The sequence below is a fragment of the Mytilus edulis genome, chromosome 5 (assembly GCF_963676685.1).
Source record: "Mytilus edulis chromosome 5, xbMytEdul2.2, whole genome shotgun sequence".
NCBI lineage: Eukaryota > Metazoa > Mollusca > Bivalvia > Mytilida > Mytilidae > Mytilus > Mytilus edulis.
The window spans coordinates 34,123,525-34,142,609 of record NC_092348.1 but is presented as its reverse complement, the minus strand read 5'-3'; the positions used below and the strand labels follow the sequence as shown (position 1 = coordinate 34,142,609).

Here is a 19,085-nt window from a genome sequence, read left to right as displayed (position 1 = left end):
TATAAGTCTGTATTAAGTACTTTACAGAACAGCAACAACTATATGCTGATGATGCAGTTTTTAAGGTGGACAATACATTTGAACCAGAACATGCAGAAGGAGGAAAATTTACATTAATAACAACAAATGAATAAAGTTGATTTATAGAATTACAAAAAGTAAGGTTGATAACATATCATTTTAATTAGAGTTAAGCAACCTGCCTATCAGATGATATTTACGGCCAAATGATTTAATGATAAGCATGGCCTGTAAGCAGTCTTGTGATAGCATTATCACTGTGAGGGGGGAGGGGTCAGTGAATGAGTTTATGGTTCCAATCCCCAGCTTCATGCTCACATCAAAGACTTAAGAAATTGGTTATTGTTGCTACTCTGCTAAGCATGAGATGATTAAGGAGCAAGAGTAAAAATGGTAAAGATGGAGTCAGAATAATGTTTCCAGGTATTTGAGGGTAGCTAGGGTGACTTGTCTTCCAGCAAACTGTTAATATGGGGACTTGCGCATTAAAAAAACCAGCCAAGTGCACATGTATGGTTTCTAAAAGCAGGTTACATATTGATATTACATTAACATGTTCTACATGTATGCCTGAATATGCATTTAATTTGCAGCTGGACTTTTAAAAGCCATCCATCATCATAATGATATGCGCTTTTTTTTATAATTACAAGAATGATTATAGCATGACATGTTAGTGTACTGACCATCAAAAAACGTTAAAATATGTGAACAATTTTATAAGAAATAAACTGGGCTGTAAAAGTAACATATTGTTGTTTGATGTCTTGTGTCATTACTTCTCCTTCAAAGAAAGTATTGGTGATACGATACAGGATAAATCAGGAAAGTTTTTATCGTAATTACAGGACCAATCATATAATAAATGCTAGAAAGAGAAAAAAAAAAGGATAATATTCAATCCAGTTAGAGTCTCGTTACGACAAAGCTATTGTTCAAAACCTATTTAAGGGTACTTAGTCATTGCGCTCAAGTGCAAGTGAAAAAGATTTGTGAAATAACACCTGAATCATTTTCAGCTTCAGTGTGAAATGACCATGGAGGAATTCAAGCATTTGTAATGCTTTGTAATGCTTTGAGAATAAATCACATGTATTGTTACTTCAGAAGTAATGTTAAACATGAATCATAAAATGGATAAAAATCCTTTAGTCTAAACAAAAAATTGACGGAAAAAGTGATACCATGAAAACCCTATGTTGAGGGCTGATCTGAAAACTTTTTTTCTTGCATATAATGCCTTAAAATTAAAAAAGAAAAAGTGTTGTGTGGCTATTGTGATTAGTCTGTAAGTCCTGTTTTTGCTGACATGTGCATTTCCTTAATTATTCAAATTTGTGACAAAATTGACTGATTTAAAATTCTCGAGAGCTGTATTTAGACACAATCATGCTAATGCAGGTATGAATTAAATATCTATAGCCTATATTATATCTAGCTTTGCAAAATTTTTAGAAAACTAAGTATTGTCAGTCTACCTGCTTATAAAGGGGCAATGAAAAATCCATAAGTACATGGAGTAGTTAGAAAGACACACAATAGCACCAAAAACACTGCATAGAAAATGGAAGATTGAGGAAAATAAACCCCCACCTCAAAACAGGAAGAACATATATGCATTCTGGAAGGGTCAGCTGTGTTTCTGCTTCAAATGTGAAACCTGATTTGGTTTTCTATTTAAATAGATTTTGTCAATGAGTCATTGATGTTGTCTTTGTAACACCCTTTAAGAACCAACTGCTTTACACCATCAAGAAAACTTAATGCATCAAACTTATACATGTATATATATGCATTCTTCAAAGAATGAGAATGATTGATACTAAAATGATTCATTGAATTTAAGATTATAAGTTTATATATGATTTCTTTTAATTTTTATTTACAGCAGAATGCTTTCTCGTGAATGGACAGTTTAATAAAGCTTTAATGGAAGAACAAATTTTAAAGCAGACAAAAACAGGATTTAATCTGGCCAATTACAACTTGAACAATTCTGTCACAGTAAGTACTAATCATTTATACCATAAAACATGCAGGGATTAACCTATAAGTTTTCTTACAGCTTAGATCTCTTCAGGTATGGCTTGTTAACAAGTTAATCCAACATTATAAGTATTGTTCAGAACAGATAAATTATAAGAGTGACAACAACGGGAAATAATTGCACTCAAGCAGGTTTATAATAAGAAGATGTGGTAGAATTAACAATGAGACGACTCTCCATCAGAGACCAAATTACATAGAAATTAACAACTTTTTAAGGTCAGTTTACGGCCTTCAACAATGAACAAATTCTATACTGGTCTTCAGAGTGACAACATTTTTCATTGTTTTCTAAAAGATTAGAAAGGACCTAAAGGCAAAATAAACATGATAACATATTAGGATGAAAAGTCTCACATATATATATGGCATCAAAACAAACAGAAAACTAAAAATGAACAAAAACTAATATAATTTTGGCAACTGTGAAGCAACCAGAAACTTAACTGAGAAACATCAATGAACATGAACCACCTTCAATCATTATCTAGCTCTTCATCAATGTTTGTGAAAGAAACATGAGAAATGATCTCTTGCCAGAACATTTGTGTGAACACATGTACCAGGGTTTTGATTTTAAATTTGAAAATAGGGTGAATGTATTGTACTTGGTGCAACTGAAACACTTCAGAATTTAGGATTTACATACTTGAATGATTAATGTTGAGAGAAAACTGAAATGTGGAAATAAAATTTACATTCACAACAGTTTTCATATCTTCCTCTTCAAGTTACTCACCACATGAGATAATCATAAAAAAACAGATTTATTAACAGAAAAACAAACTTTTCTGTCAGAAGTTTGAGTGAACGAAAAACCACCCTAACTTTAGAAAATAATTCTGAAGCTAAGAAAGATGCGATCTGCACAATGAATCTTTTCTATTAAAATTTTAGCCATTGAATTCGTAGAACTTTAAAAGATTGGAGAGTTCCACAGGCTACAACTATTTTTATAGAATTTTCATTTTGAAGTTGAAAAATTTCATTGCATTCTCACAGAGTTAATATCCTGAACATATGTTTTTGTGGTGTATGTAAAAGAAGATCTTGTGATGTTTTTTTTATACTAGGGAAATGATAGCATTTTGTTGGCTTTATGATCAGAAGTAAGTATCTTTATGAAGTTGAGACCTGAGATTTAGATGGTAATTACTGACACATGCGTCTGATGTTGATACTGTTTAGAGAGCCAGGATTTAAAAAGAATGCTATTTTTTGCCAGAGCAATATTTTTTTCATTCCTTGGCAGTGGATAGATCAAATGATACAGGCATTCAAGATAAACAAATACTTTGTTGGATTACAGAAAGAATTTATTGTCAGTTTTTATGAGAGCTGTTAGAAATAAGGCTCCAGTAAGGGCTGGAATGGTCAAGGTGTAAGTTAAGGTTATTTTATATTTCATAAATATAACTTGTTCCTTGTCTACTGCTTCTGGAACCACAATCCTGTAAAATATATGCCTTCATGCATTAATTAGAAATGATTTTTTTTTAAATTGCACATAATTCTTAATTTGATAAACGAGACCATTTTGAAAGAAAACGTTTTCAAATCCAGTCTATTTATGCTACATCTATGTTTAGAGTTTTTTTTAAAAAGATTATCATGCCATTAATTGGACAATTTTTTTAGATTTTTTTAGATTTTTTATCATACATTTAGCTCACACTTTAAGCTGACCTAAATAAGATCGAGCTAGACGACTCTGCTCTTGAGCTGATGTGAGTCTTATAAATAGTATTCTGCTAAAAGACAAAATTAGCTTAACCATTTTGAAACAACGAACCAATTTGTTATAAACTCTTGAGATATTGTTAGTTTTCACATATTTGTGATCTCCCTTTTAACTTGTAGTTGATGACCATATTAAACCCACCTTGTAACAATTTGCCTTTTTGCTTTAACTTGAGAAAATGGAAAAACTGGACTTATTACATTCAACAACAAAAAACATCAGTCAAATCATGTGAAAAATTGCCACCGACTAAACTTTTAGTTAACTATTCTAAAAAGTACCAATTGCTTCCAACCATTGGTAAAATACTACTTTGATCAACATTTTAATTCAGTCAACTTTAAAAAAAAATTAAGTACATGGACAGACTGAGGGCTGTGACACGCTGTAATTTTAAGTTTTTATCAATGCAGAAGAAATGCAATGATGAATTTGTGAAAAATCCAGATATATGTAAAACGCTGAGTATTCTGAACTAAGAATTAATTAGGTTTCCTATAGAATTAGCGCTCCTTTTCGGTGATAAGTATAGTTGATATCCAGGACCACAATAAATATTCTGGTATAAGTGCCTCTTGATTATTTAGTTGTTTCCCTTTCTTTTTGTTAAAGCAACAGAATAAAAATTAATCAAAGCTCTTGACATATGATTTATTACACTTTCTCAAATGTGTAATGAACAAATGACAGGATTGAAAAATATATGTTTGTTTGTCCATATCATTGAACACAAGTACAATATTGTATTAGTTCTCTAATTGGCACATTCAGGTAGATGTCTTTGATCTATATGGTCATATGACCTCCAACCTCCCACCTCCAACCTTATGGTTATTAGACCCTCATTCATGCTTCTTATTTACAATTGTGGATTTTCAGATAAAATAATTTGAATGAAAAATTCAACAACAAAATCTTGATCGAATTTTAAGTTTTATACCTGTGCTAAAGACTTACTGTAACCCAGACTATTTGTATGGAATGCAAAATTGTGTTCATTCATGATTTAATAAGAGTATGATTATGGAAATATAACAATGCAGTTAAGATCCACTTAATTCAACAAAAGAATCTCCGTACAAAAGATACGGGAAGACTGAGATAAAGACGATGATATGTTGAGTAGCGGTAGAGCGATCACAGGATCGGTTAGTAAACTACCGAACTGATATACCAACTAGATATAGACTTAATTAGTGGAATACTCTTGTCAAGAATAGGATCAAACAATGTTAGTAATCGATTTCCTATCAAAACATCCAGACAAAATAAACAAAACGAAAAATATACTGTTATTGTCTTTGTGCCCCTGCAGTAATTAACATACCAATTATGATCCATGAAAACAGGCAAGGACATTTTACATTAGAAGCATGCATTCTGTTCTGATGAAGATAAACTTGTTTTGTTGTTTAATCTGATATTTCTCACAAAAAAGTTTAGGAGCATGTAATTACACTTAACTGATTGTAGCAAAGGCATTGGCAGACATTGCATACATGTAAATAATTTGATCTTTTGACCCCAAATATGTTACTGCAAAGCACCGCTGAAACAATTCTTTTGGTGTTTTCAGAATTGAATAAAGAAGTTTTGAATTAAGTTTATAAACTAAAATATGTAGCAAAAGAGCATGACTTTTTGTGAACAAAATTTTCCAGCTGTAAGATTCTGAAAGGAATTGAGGGTTTGGGAGCGGAATGCTATTTTGATAATTTGTTAAGAAAGATCATAATTTGACTTTTATCTGTACTAAACTGATGCTTTGGGTTTTAACATTTTGAAGGTTGTTGTTTCGTTGTCTTTGTTTGAGGTGGTTGATTTTGTTATTAACTGTACTGTATAGTATTTTTATGCCCCACCTGTTAATTGGCTATAAATGACTGAAGTGTTCTTTGTACAACTTTAATCTAAACCCACCAAGTCACTGTAAATACAAAGATACATACAAATAGAACTAAAGACTATATAGACTAAACTATGATATCTAAACTACTAAACTAAATAGTTAACAATCTAATCCTTTCTCTTTCTTAAGTAGATTGTAAAGTTTATAAAATGAAAATAAAAGTTTTGTAGATATTGCTGATCACATTATAACTAATTCTCTCTTTCTGTTTTTTTTTTAACTACTGTTCTCAAATATATGTATATCACTATTGTAAGTGTCACATAATCAATGTCAAGCTATTTCATGAAAACGGTATTTACAAGTCCAGTTTCAAAACAATATAGTAGGTTCTGTGCGCTGGCACCATGCTTGGTTAACACATTAGCTATCTGCTCTTTTGTTTCAACCCAATGAACGGTAAGCTCTCCTTTTTGAATCATCTCCTTGATGCAACTAATTTCGAGTCGCAGTCTTTTTTCAGTTACATTTTTCTTAGAATGAACAGCTTCATAAAGGTCCTTATTGTCAATCACACATCTTACTGTAATACCTCCTTCTGTAGTACATTTATTGAAAACCAGTTCATTATATAAAGTAGCTAGTGATGTAGCACAATCTATACCATCGGCTAAAGCTAAAGCTTCACTAGCTAGTGTACTTCGAACAACCCTTCTTATTTTCTTTGACTGCCATGTAATTGGATTGATTTTTCCATTTTCACCTAGTAGCATTATAACAAACCCTCCTTGACTTCCCCCATCAGGAAGATTACCAAAAGAAGCATCAGTATATAATAAAAGTTCTACATGTTCTCCAAGTTCCTTGAAACGAAGAGACACTGGATCGTTTCTAACTTTCCTTAAAAGCTTGTTCACTCTTTTGAAGTCTTCAATAGTACTTGTTTTTAACTTTGCTGCTATCATAGCGATGTCAAAAGCAATATCAGGACGAGTTTGTTTTGCAAGCCACAACAGTTGTCCAACTTTTGATCTAAGAACAGTTTGTTCGACTGATGAAAGCTGAGAATCACTTGGCCTTTTTCTATCAATTGAGACTGTCTTTAACACTTCAACATAATCTGTCTGACTCAATATTATCTTATCATCTGCATGACTTAGACCAAGTCCTAAATATTTGAACGATTCTGAAGCTTCTTTTCCGACACTGAACTTTTCTCTTATTTTCGATATAATCTCAGTTTCAAACAAATTGGTTCCTGCCCACAAAAAATCATCAACATGAACTGCAAGAACACCAGCCAGACCATTTGAATTATACCAGTAAAATACTGCTGGATCAACTTTAGATTCAGTACCTCCACATTCATTTAGGGTTTTCTTAACCTTTTCATACCATTTCAAAGAAGCATCTGCAAGACCATAAACACATTTCTCTAAAAGCCAGAGTTTTCCATTAGCATTAGCTTCTTTCGGTGGACGAAGATGAACTTTTCTTTGCATTTTCTCCCCTTGCAGAAAGGCAGTTTTAATGTCTATGGAATTGATGGACCATTTCTTTTGCATTATGATTGAAAGAATGAGTCTAAGAGATTGTTTGTCACATGTAGGAGAGTTCTTCTGTATTTCATCCAAACAATCTTCTTCAAAACCTTTTGCAACAAGTCTTGCTTTCCTGTATATTTCATTTTCAGCTTCTTTTATAGTATACACCCATCTAGTGGATACATATGACTGACCATAGTCTTCAACTTCTTGATAAACATTATGTCTCTTCCAATTTTCAAGTTCAGTTTTACGAGCATCACAAAAGTCAATCTCATTAAATAATGCTTCTTCTGATTCTTCGTCATCCTCTGTATCCTGATCTGTGTCAGATTTTATAACTTGCAATTCATCAACTGTACTTAAGTCTATTGATAACTTGTTACCTTTAAGCTCTTCAGGTTTGCTATATTCTATATTGTACCAATTCTTTTTACTAGATGATGCTTTACCAGCTCTACTTAGAACAACTCCTTCTCGTGGAGTATCATCACCTGGCATTTTAAAGTTCACTTTCTGGTCCCTTTTTAAAAGTAATGCTTTATTAGACTTAGAATTAACAATTCTGTGTACTGAAATTGCTTGCTCAGTACTCTGTTCTCTCACTGGAGTATCTTCATGATTATCATTTGCAAGCTCAGAGTCACCTCCTGATCGACTTTCCTCATAAGATTCATGCCCTTGATTCACAGGATTATCGCTGTCTATTTCAGAGTCACCTGCCTGACTTCCTAATTCAGATTCATGTCCTTCTACTTCATTGTCACTTTCACCATGTTCATTGTCTGACTGATTGTTGACATGAGCTGGGCCCATAACCCAGAGGTCCGTGGATCGGAACCACGCTCTGCTACCACTGTTAATTGGCTATAAATGACTGAAGTGTTCTTTGTACAACTTTAATCTAAACCCACCAAGTCACTGTAAATACAAAGATACATACAAATAGAACTAAAGACTATATAGACTAAACTATGATATCTAAACTACTAAACTAAATAGTTAACACCACCTACGATAGTAGAGGGGCATTATGTTTTCTGGTCTGCCACAGGGTCCGTTCGTTCGTCTGTTCATTCGTCCAGCTTCAGGTTAAAGTGTTTGGTCAAGGTAGTTATTGATGAAGTTGAAGTCCAATCAACTTTAAACTTAGTACACATGTTCCGTATGATATGATCTTTCATATTTTAATGCCAAATTAAGAGTTTTTACCCCAATTTCACTGTCCACTGAACATATAAAATGATGGTGCGAGTGGGGCATCCGTGTACTTGGGACACATTCTTGTTGAAAAGTGATTTTATCTCTTTATGTACTTCAAATCAATATAATTTTTTTTTCAAAGTAACTGCCTTGTTATAGCTTTTTAAATCTGAATTTGACAAAAGTTGTGCTACAATTCCCTGACTCCATATTTTGCCATATATATATATATATATTTATATGAATACCTAATTATATATATCCATGGAATGTTTTAACTTCCTTATATTAAAGTTTGTTAAAAGAAAGTTTTAAAATACTATCCTGTACTGGGACCAACGTGTTACATCATTGATGGTGTAACATACTTCTTAAAACCCGTGACAGACACAGAGTTGTAATATTGGATATAAACAAGCTTATCAGCCTTTTTAAATGAAATTTTATTCATGTTAAACAAGTGTAAAACATCAAATGAAAAATCACAACATCGCCTGAAAACACTAAGGCATTAATTTGTGAGAAAAAATGTATGAAACCAAATGATATCCCTGCATTATAAGTGGCTAAGTTTTTGTAACTCGCTCAGGTAGAAAGAACGACAGTTTATTTTTGTATTCCGTAGTACATTTTACATGCTAATTTTGAACAAAAAAGGTGACGACCCACAGAGAGGTTGTTAGTAAAAGGACATATAAACACTGTAACAAGCAGTTAAAGGAAAATTCTCAGCGGGATACCGTGTATGATCACCTTTGTTGACTGAATTTTTAAATAATATTTTCATTTCATTTGCATGAAATCTTCAGATGAAATTATAACACATGAAGCTGTTCATCCTTTTCTCTATGAATTTATCCAGGGATAAAAGATAGATTTGTGATACACTTTGAATATTTATATCGCGATCATGTTTGAAGTCCATGTTTGCTGTTTAAAAATATCTCTTGCTATGCTCATGAAACGAAAAGGTCATTTTTACAGAATTAATGATTTGCATGGCAGTTTGAGTAAAACTGAAATGATTTGGTAAATTTGGAAAAAATGACTAATCTCTTGTTAAAACTTATAATTAAAATAATGTAAGCTTGAGAGTTAAAAAAACGTGGGAAATTTCATGATTTTCTTACAATAACATAACAAAAACAAAGTAATGTGTAAACTGTGAAAATATTCTCCTAAGAGTCCTTTAAACTTAAATCGGATCTTACTTAAAAACGATTGTACAAAGATTTTTGAGATAAATGTCACACTTAAGTGAAACACTATCAATTGAAAAAGAAAAAAGGAATCTCTTTGAGTTGTAATATATATGTTTGTGCACATTATGAACTGACAGTCAAACCATATTGAGTTACTTATTGAAAATATTTTCATTTATTGTTAAAGGAGGTTTGTGTCTTGACATATAAAAATCATAAGAAATTGTGAAGTCTTACATAAAAGAAATCAGTATTAAGGCACAACATTGCTAAGTTCAGCAGAGAAGAGGAAGAGTTGACTGAATCATTTCTGACTTCTAGGTTAGATAATTTAGGAAAAAATGTCTATAAATATTTGATAATAATCATGATAAAAGATTAAACCTATTTTACACCTTTGATTGCTTTGTAAACTCTTGAAATGATAGAATCTTCAACTTATATTGATAGTATGATGCCCTTCAACTATCAGTATGAAGTATATTGCACCCGCTTAAGATGTTCATATCGATAGAACTATTTTTGTCAACAATTTTCGGCATTTCTCTTTGAACTATCCTCGATAAAGCTGATGTGTTTCATTCATTTGTGTACTCTAGCCTTTATCCCTTTGTTTACTCTTTCTTTTATTCATTTATTTACTCAATAGTACAAATAATTGAGAATATTTTATTGGTCTGAATATCGTTATATCTGTTCGTTAAATATCAGGTAGATTTTCACCTTGATTTAGTCTTTTGAAATTCTTGTGGTTTCGATTTAATTTCGGTATTGACTTTTAAGTTACGATTAAATGTTTCGAGTAGAGGCCAAATGTATTTTGTCTGGATTTTTATAGATTGGTAGTGACATAAGTTTGTCTTTGAGTTAGTTGAGTAGAGGAAACGATTACATAAGAGAACAAAATCTCTTTAGATCATATTAAAGCAATGTATACATAAGGGTATCAAGTTGGTGTATCAGTAAAGGCTTTTATTATAGGTCACTGCAACTGTATTTGGATCATTCATTAATTGAAATTTAACAAAAAAATGAATATGATGAAAGTTTTTAAAAGAATTTTCACTTGCAAAGCATGTTGTAATTTCCTGGTACTTTAAAACCATACTACTTTTTGAGCTGTCATAATAAAATTAAAAAAAAAAATTATGAAAGCATCTATATGATCCTGAGTCACATGAAAGCTTCCTTTGATTTATCTAAGAGTTATATATATCCTTCAAAATGTTGCTAACACTGCCATCTTAACTGGTACATAACATTAGCCTGCTCGAGAGCCTGCTTCTTTAAATATTTGTGAAAAGGGTTACTGTAAAAGCTAAATTAACGTCATACAGGTCATCTTGCTGATCTGAGTAAGCATGTAAAGAATGGTTTATGTCAATGCTGAGAATGCATCAAGAAAAGAGAACAGTATAATTTTAGTAATTAAGAAAAGTTCAAAAGTTTTTTTTTAAACAGATTTGCTATTATAGCTTATTATTTCAATGATACACTTGACCTTTTCCAGTATAGTTCTATATTGTCCAATACACCAAGATACTGTGTCAAGGTCAGAGCTTGGCCAACACTTAGAAAGCGAAATTTTAACTTATCATAGCTTCCCTAAAGGATTTCCTCATGCTAATTGGAAATATATGCTTTGTTTTATTATTATCATCACCTTCTGCACTGCAAATTAAGTAAGCTAGGTTTTTGTAGTAGTATTTTATTTTTATGGTAAAACTTAGCTGAATTTGTCTGAGACAATATCAACTATATCTGTTATATTATATGAAACAAGTTTTTAAATTAGTTATATCCATTTTAAAACCCAATCCAATCACATTTATATGGTAATAAATTTGTACTTTAACTTTTACTAATTATTATTTATTGACAGATGGTCCTCATCTGTAAAATCTCATGCTTGTTTAGGTTAGACCATAAATTAATTCCACTTTGTTGTGTACCTGTAAACTTTACAGGTGATCAATCACTTTGATGTCAGAAATACCTGTAATTATCAATTATATCATTGTTGATCTATGTACATTTCACCAGGATAATTTAAATTTTGATTGATTTCATTTTTGCCACCCTGTGGTTTACATACAGGTACATGTACATGTAGTTAAGTAGTCATATCAAACAGGTTCTAAGTTAATTATGCAATATATGACATGTATTTCTCAAGGAGGGTGAGATTTTTTATGACATGCTTTGTATCCAGCTGTGAGGAATTGTATTAGCAAGTCATTAAGTAATATTGTTTATTTGCAAGATTTATTATGCAATTAAGAAAAATGATAGTGAGAAAATACTTGTACTTTGACAGTTCTGGGATTGCTGGTGGAGGGTTTTAGAAATGAACATACAAGTGAGTTAATTGAGCTATAGAGACAAAATGTGTTATGAAGGGATAGCAAATTTTGTTTCAAAATTAAGTGTCAGGAAAATCGGTCAATTGATGCATAATTTTATGCTTGAATTGACACCTTGTATATATATTTAATGTTTGCATTGAAGATTTTATATTTGCTTGAAAACTGATTCAAATCAATTCATTCAAAGTCAATAGTAATGAACTATAACTATTGTACTTGAGCTATTGTATGAATTAAAATATTGGATCCAACATGAAATTCTGTTTATAATTATCGTTTTCTTATTTAAAAAAAAACTCAAATCAGTGCAATTTTATGGCATGATCAGCATCAGATGCAGGAAAAATAATTCGTAAAGTTTGAATTGAATTGTGCAATTAGGTTTGGACTTAAAACTATGATTGTAACAAGTTATGATTCAAATTGAAATTCATCTTACAAAGTGTTGCGGAATTGTGACTGATTCATATTTAATAAGTTAATAAGTATGGAAAAAGATTAGATGTAAAATTAAGATTAAGTATGTAACTTGGTCTGGTTTGTGACACTGTATAGCTGCAGGAGGAAATTTAAACTCAAAGTGTTCAAATTATTCCTTGTTTGTCTCCCCTGTTTGATTATATTATCTCCATATTCTCTTTGATGTTTGAAATTCATATTTTAGCTTTATGAAATATCTGATCATCAGTTGATTGTGGAGTTGATCTCAGGGAGTATCCAATAACAAAGTGTATCATTATTATTAATATTTTAATGCAGTTTCAAATTTTAAAAAAACAGTCAAAAAATTATTAGATACAGAACTATTGTTTCAGAAGAATAGTCACCATATCAGATGCAGATCTGCTTTTTGTTTTTTTCTTGTTCTAATGGCTCCAAAAACATATCCCATAAAGCTTTATCAATACATTAATGTATCAATAGTTATAACAGCATATTTAATCAGTTTGTGACAGAGGCTTCTTTCTCAGTAAAAGCTTTGTAAAAAAGCATCATGCATTATGTTTGAGAAGTGTTGCATATTGCAAGCCAAAAAAATAGACAATATTTTGGTTGAGAATTGTATATATATTTGAGTGCATGAAATCTTTTTTTTTTATCAACAAGTTTCATAGCTGGTTCTGATGCACAAATCATTCATAGTGAGTGTGTGTGTGTGTGTTTGAGTTGATTTTTTTTCAGACAATTAACTTTTTCCCCTAGAGTTTGCTAAAAAATCATGCACATCTTTAAAAAAAAAAAAAAAAAATCAGGATCCTTGTATTTAGTGATGTGTGGGAACAGGATCTTATGAGTATTACAATCAAATTGGAAAGTTAAACTATACAAGCAGATATATATTGAAAATTGGTCAGCCATGCATTCCTGAAAAATAAGAATTAGATTAATTGTTGGGCAAGAACTCTGTATGACAAATGGCTATGAATCTCTCTAAAGAGTACAAGCTTCAGTTTGATTAATTATTCTATAACTTTAATACCAATTCTGATGTATTTTATTCAGTCTTGTATACAGCCAGACAGAAACGATTGATTGTATGATTGCATCCAATCCTCAAATCACCGATCAAGTATCCTGTTTTCAATGAGTTTCCATGTAATTTATCCTCAATTTTTCCGATTTTTTTGGTCATGTATTCTGAATTGGAAAGGAAGTAATTATCGACTTATGATGTAAAATGATCAGTCCTTTATAATGGTATGGATATTATGTAATTAATTGTAAAATTATGACATTGGCGGAAGTTGCTAAGTTTTTGTGATCTTTTGTATCAAAGTAAAAGAGAGTATCATATAATATTAATATTCAAATAACTCTTATTTGAACTGAATCTGAACCTGAAATACTGCTGTTGCTGAAATTGAAGTACTATTTGGATTTTACACTCCCAATGCAAATTTATATTCATACATATAAAAATGTTCCTGATCGGGAAGTATTGATTTGAAATAGGAGATATTTTAATTCAATAGACTTTTTTTTAAACAAATAAGAAGAAGAAAAACCTTGCATGAAGTTCAAAGAAATGAAACGATGTGCATTTTAATTGACAATGTTGCTTTTCTCACAATGAAAATTAATCAAATATGCATACAATAAAATATCCCTTTTAGTCCTTGCTTTGAACTAACAACTTTCATCTTTCAGAATGTTTTTGTAGAGATTTTTTGTAGGCTTATAAAAGTGAAGAATATAACAAGATTTTGACTTGTATATAAACTGAAGATTAAGTTTGAGCTCTCTTTCAAGCTGCCACGAATCATAGTCAAAGATCAAAGTAAAAAGTTCTTCTTGTGTCAATTTCACCGATTAATAATGTGTATTGATGTTGATGTTTGGGAGAGTATACAATAATGATAACATCTTTTGAAAAATGTTTGACATAAAAAACAGCTGAGAGATAAAATGTTTTTACATAAAGGGATGAAATAATATAAATATTTTTTTTTAAGGAGGGATACATAACATCTTTAATGATCATTTGATAGATATGTCAAATTTTTATATTGACATTGTAATTTAGATAAGATGAAAAGAAACTTTAAATTTTTGAATGGAAATTAAAAGAATTTGTAGAATTGTTGGTATTCAAATGCAGCTCTAAATTGGTATCATTTAAGACTTCCTTCTGTATTTGACTATCATAAAGAGTGAATAGGGACCTATATGTACTTAAATTAACAATTCAATTATTGAAAAATAAAATGTGAAGATATTTTTTAATAGTTAACTGACTATCATGCTGTCTTTTTGTTTTTTGTTGCCTGTTTGATAAAAAAAAACAGTCAGCAGGCAATATCATACCTTGATCTAAGAGTATTTGATTTCATAAAATTCATTGCAAAGCAGTAGTAGCAGCTGATAAGTTAAAGAAGCTGACTATGCCGTATAAGCTTTGCCCATTGTTGAAGGCCGAACAGTGACCTATAGCTGTTAATTTCTATGTCATTTGGTCTCATTGGCATTCATACCACATCTTCTTTTTTATATTCAAAATCTTAAACAGTACATTAAAAGTAGTAAGAAAAAGTATATGGATCTGAAAAATCAAAGAATACTGAATATTCAGAAATAGTTGAGATGTTTTTATACGACCGCAAAATTTGAAAAATTTTTCGTCGTACATTGCTATCAAGTTGGCGTCGTCGTCGTCGTCCGAATACTTTTAGTTTTCGCACTCTAACTTTAGTAAAAGTGAATAGAAATCTATGAAATTTTAACACAAGGTTTATGACCACAAAAGGAAGGTTGGGATTGATTTTGGGAGTTTTGGTCCCAACATTTTAGGAATTGGGGGCCAAAAAGGGCCCAAATAAGCATTTTCTTGGTTTTCGCACTATAACTTTAGTTTAAGTTAATAGAAATCTATGAAATTTTGACACAAGGTTTATGACCACAAAAGAAAGGTTGGGATTGATTTTGGGAGTTTTGGGTCCAATAGTTTAGGAATTAGGGGCCAAAAAAGGGCCCAAATAAGCATTATTTTTGGTTTTCGCACAATAACTTTAGTTTAAGTAAATAGAAATCAATGAAATTTAAACACAATGTTTATGACCACAAAAGGAAGGTTGGTATCGATTTTGGGAGTTAAGGTCCCAACAGTTTAGGAATTAGGGGCCAAAAAGGGACCCAAATAAGCATTTTTCTTGGTTTTCGCACCATAACTTTAGTATAAGTAAATAGAAATCTTTGAAATTTAAACACAAGGTTTATGACCATAAAAGGGAGGTTGGTACTGATTTTGGGAGTTTTGGTCCCAACAGTTTAGGAATAAAGGGCCCAAAGGGTCCAAAATTAAACTTTGTTTGATTTCATCAAAAATTGAATTATTGGGGTTCTTTGATATGCCGAATCTAACTGTGTATGTAGATTCCTAATTTTTGGTCCCGTTTTCAAATTGGTCTACATTAAGGTCCAAAGGGTCCAAAATTAAACTTAGTTTGATTTTAACAAAAATTGAATCCTTGGGGTTCTTTGATATGCTGAATCTAAAAATGTACTTAGATTTTTTATTATTGGCTCAGTTTTCAAGTTGGTCCAAATCGGGGTCCAAAATTAAACTTTGTTTGATTTCATCAAAAATTGAATAATTGAAGTTCTTTGATATGCCAAATCTAACTGTGTATGTAGATTCTTAATTTTTGGTCCCTTTTTAAAATTGGTCTACATTAAAGTCCAAAGGGTCCAAAATTAAACTAAGTTTGATTTTAACAAAAATTGAATTCTTGGGCCTCTTTGATATGCTGAATCTAAACATGTACTTAGATTTTTGATTATGGGCCCAGTTTTTCAAGTTGGTCCAAATCAGGATCCAAAATTATTATATTAAGTATTGTGCAATAGCAAGAAATTTTCAATTGCACAGTATTCAGCAATAGCAAGAAATCTTCAATTGCACAGTATTGTGCAATAGCAAATATTTTCAATTGCACAGTATTGCACAATAGCAAGAAATATCTAATTGCACAATATTGTGCAATAGCAAGAAATTCCAATTGGATTTCAATTGGAGTTATCTTTCTTTGTCCAGAATAGTAGTTGAATCAACTTAATTAATCATTGTTTTATACAATATACAATGTATATTCACTTTTACTACCAACTGATAGATTAAAACAATCTTTACCATTCAGTGATAACAAGCACTTTTTTACATTTTAATATTTTATGATGTATTTATGAGTAGTTATTGTTGCAAACTTCATTAGAAATTTGAATTGAGATCAGTTTTGAAATAAGGGAAAGGGGGATGTGAAAAAAAAATTGGGGGGTCAATTTTTTTCATTTCAGATTTCATAAATAATAAGAAAATTTCTTCAAACATTTTTTTGAGAGGATTAATATTCAACAGCATAGTGAATTGCTCAAAGGCAAAAAAAAAATTTTAAGTTCATTAGACCACATTCATTCTGTGTCAGAAACCTATGCTGTGTCAACTATTTAATCACAATCCAAATTTAGAGCTGAATCCAGCTTGAATGTTGTGTCCATACTTGCCCCAACCGTTCAGGGTTCAACCTCTGCGGTCGTATAAAGCTGCGCCCTGCGGAGCATCTGGTTATTATTGCGAAAAAGTCGACAGGGTTATAATTGCAATAAATTTAAACTCACATTTTGGGGGAAATTTTTTCATATGAATTAAACAGGATTTTTCTCAATATCACATGTAAAAGTTAAAATCACATTTTAGTCTTAAATGACAAAAATGCAATAATAAATGCATGCAATACTTTCTGAATTTAAAGTAATGGATAAAAAAAACATGGAAATTATTCATAGTACGTAATTGTGTTATAACACTGCCACCAGCGAGTTAAAAATTTAAAATCTTTATGTTGAACTTTGTGGTGTAATTCTAAACCCTTTCACATACCATCTTTTCTGTAGTCAGAGTTTTGTAAGAGATGTAAAGTTAGACTGTCTTTTAAATCAATTTTTCCTCAGGCTTTTTATTCTTCATTTGACAGATAACATAAGAATATTAATAGAGAATATGTATAGCTATAACAAGCTAATGAATTTTAAGTGTGAACCTGATCCTCTAGTAATTAAAGCTAGAAGATCACCTATTGTCATTTTACTGTAGAGGTGACCTGCTCAGTATGTATATTGTTTGTTTGGGGTGTGACTTATTCACAAACAGACACTTGGTACACTAAGAAGACACTTAGTACATTTTTAATCTAATTTTGAAAGAGGCATATTATATGCAAGTTTGTAAATGGTCATTGTGCAGTATTAGGAAATCATATATTGGATGTTTACAGACCTGAGACAGCTCCCAACCCATGGTCAACCATGCTTCATTACAGTAACCATGGTCAACCATGCTTCATACCACGGTCAACCATGCTTCATACCATGGCCAACAATGATGCCTCATACCACGGTCAACCATGCTTCATACCATGGCCAACAATGATGCCTCATACCACGGTCAACCATGCTTCATACCACGGTCAACCATGCCTCATACCACGGTCAACCATGCTTCATACCACGGTCAACCATGCTTCATACCACGGTCAACCATGCTACATACCACGGTCAACCATGCTTCATACCACGGTCAAATATGCTTCATATCACGGTCATTCATGCTTCATACCACGGCCAACCATGCTTCATACCACGGTCAAATATGCTTCATACCACGGTCAACCATGCTTCATACCACGGCCAACCATGCTTCATACCGCGGCCAACCATGCTTCATACCATGGTCATTCATGCTACATATCACGGTCAACCATGCTTCATACCGCGGTCAACCATGCTTCATACCGCGGCCAACCATGCTTCATACCGCGGCCAACCATGCTTCATACCGCGGCCAACCATGCTTCATACCATGGTCATTCATGCTACATATCACGGTCAACCATGCTTCATACCACGGTCATTCATGCTACATATCACGGTCAACCATGCTTCATACCACGGTCAACCATGCTTCATACCGCGGCCAACCATGCTTCATACCATGGTCATTCATGCTACATATCACGGTCAACCATGCTTCATACCACGGTCATTCATGCTACATATCACGGTCAACCATGCTACATATCACGGTCAACCATGCTTCATACCGCGGCCAACCATGCTTCATACCGCGGCCAACCATGCTTCATACCATGGTCATTCATGCTTCATACCGCGGCCAACCATGCTTCATACCACGGCCATTTTTCCATGCTTCATACCACGGCCAACCATGCTTCATACCACGGCCAACCATGCTTCATACCACGGTCATCCATGCTTCATTCCACAGTCAACAATGCTTCATACCATTGTCAACTACTTGATATTTGAGCTTGGTCTACCATTATGGGTAACCATTGTTAGATGATCGACCATGGTCATAAAGATAGAAAGCCACGGTTGTTAAATTGATCATAGATATCCATTTGATATTTGAGCTTGGCCTGACATGGTCAACCATTGTTAGATGTATGACCATGGTCATAAAGGTAGAAAACCATGGTTGTCAAATTGACCATGGATATCCACTTGAGATTTGAGGCTGGTCAACCATGGTCAGATCATGGTGTAAAGCACATCAAACCAGGGTTTGACCAATGGTCAATCATTGGATCAACAAAGCTC

The 19,085-nt window shown here is 32.2% G+C and overlaps 1 protein-coding gene across 3 annotated transcripts in view; it reads left to right on the top strand.

Annotated features, from left to right (window-relative positions):
• The window catches only part of LOC139523508 (protein naked cuticle homolog 2-like), a 67,410-nt gene that overhangs the window by 9,036 nt on the left and 39,289 nt on the right, over positions 1-19,085 (top strand). Inside the window, exon 2 of one of the 3 annotated variants that reach the window (XM_071317566.1) lies at positions 1,910-2,025. In XM_071317566.1, coding sequence (XP_071173667.1) covers positions 1,910-2,025 — 116 coding nt within the window. Of the gene's footprint in view, positions 1-1,909; positions 2,026-11,788; positions 11,966-19,085 lie in introns of those variants that run through there. The other 2 variants (XM_071317567.1, XM_071317569.1) reach the window with 2 other exon arrangements.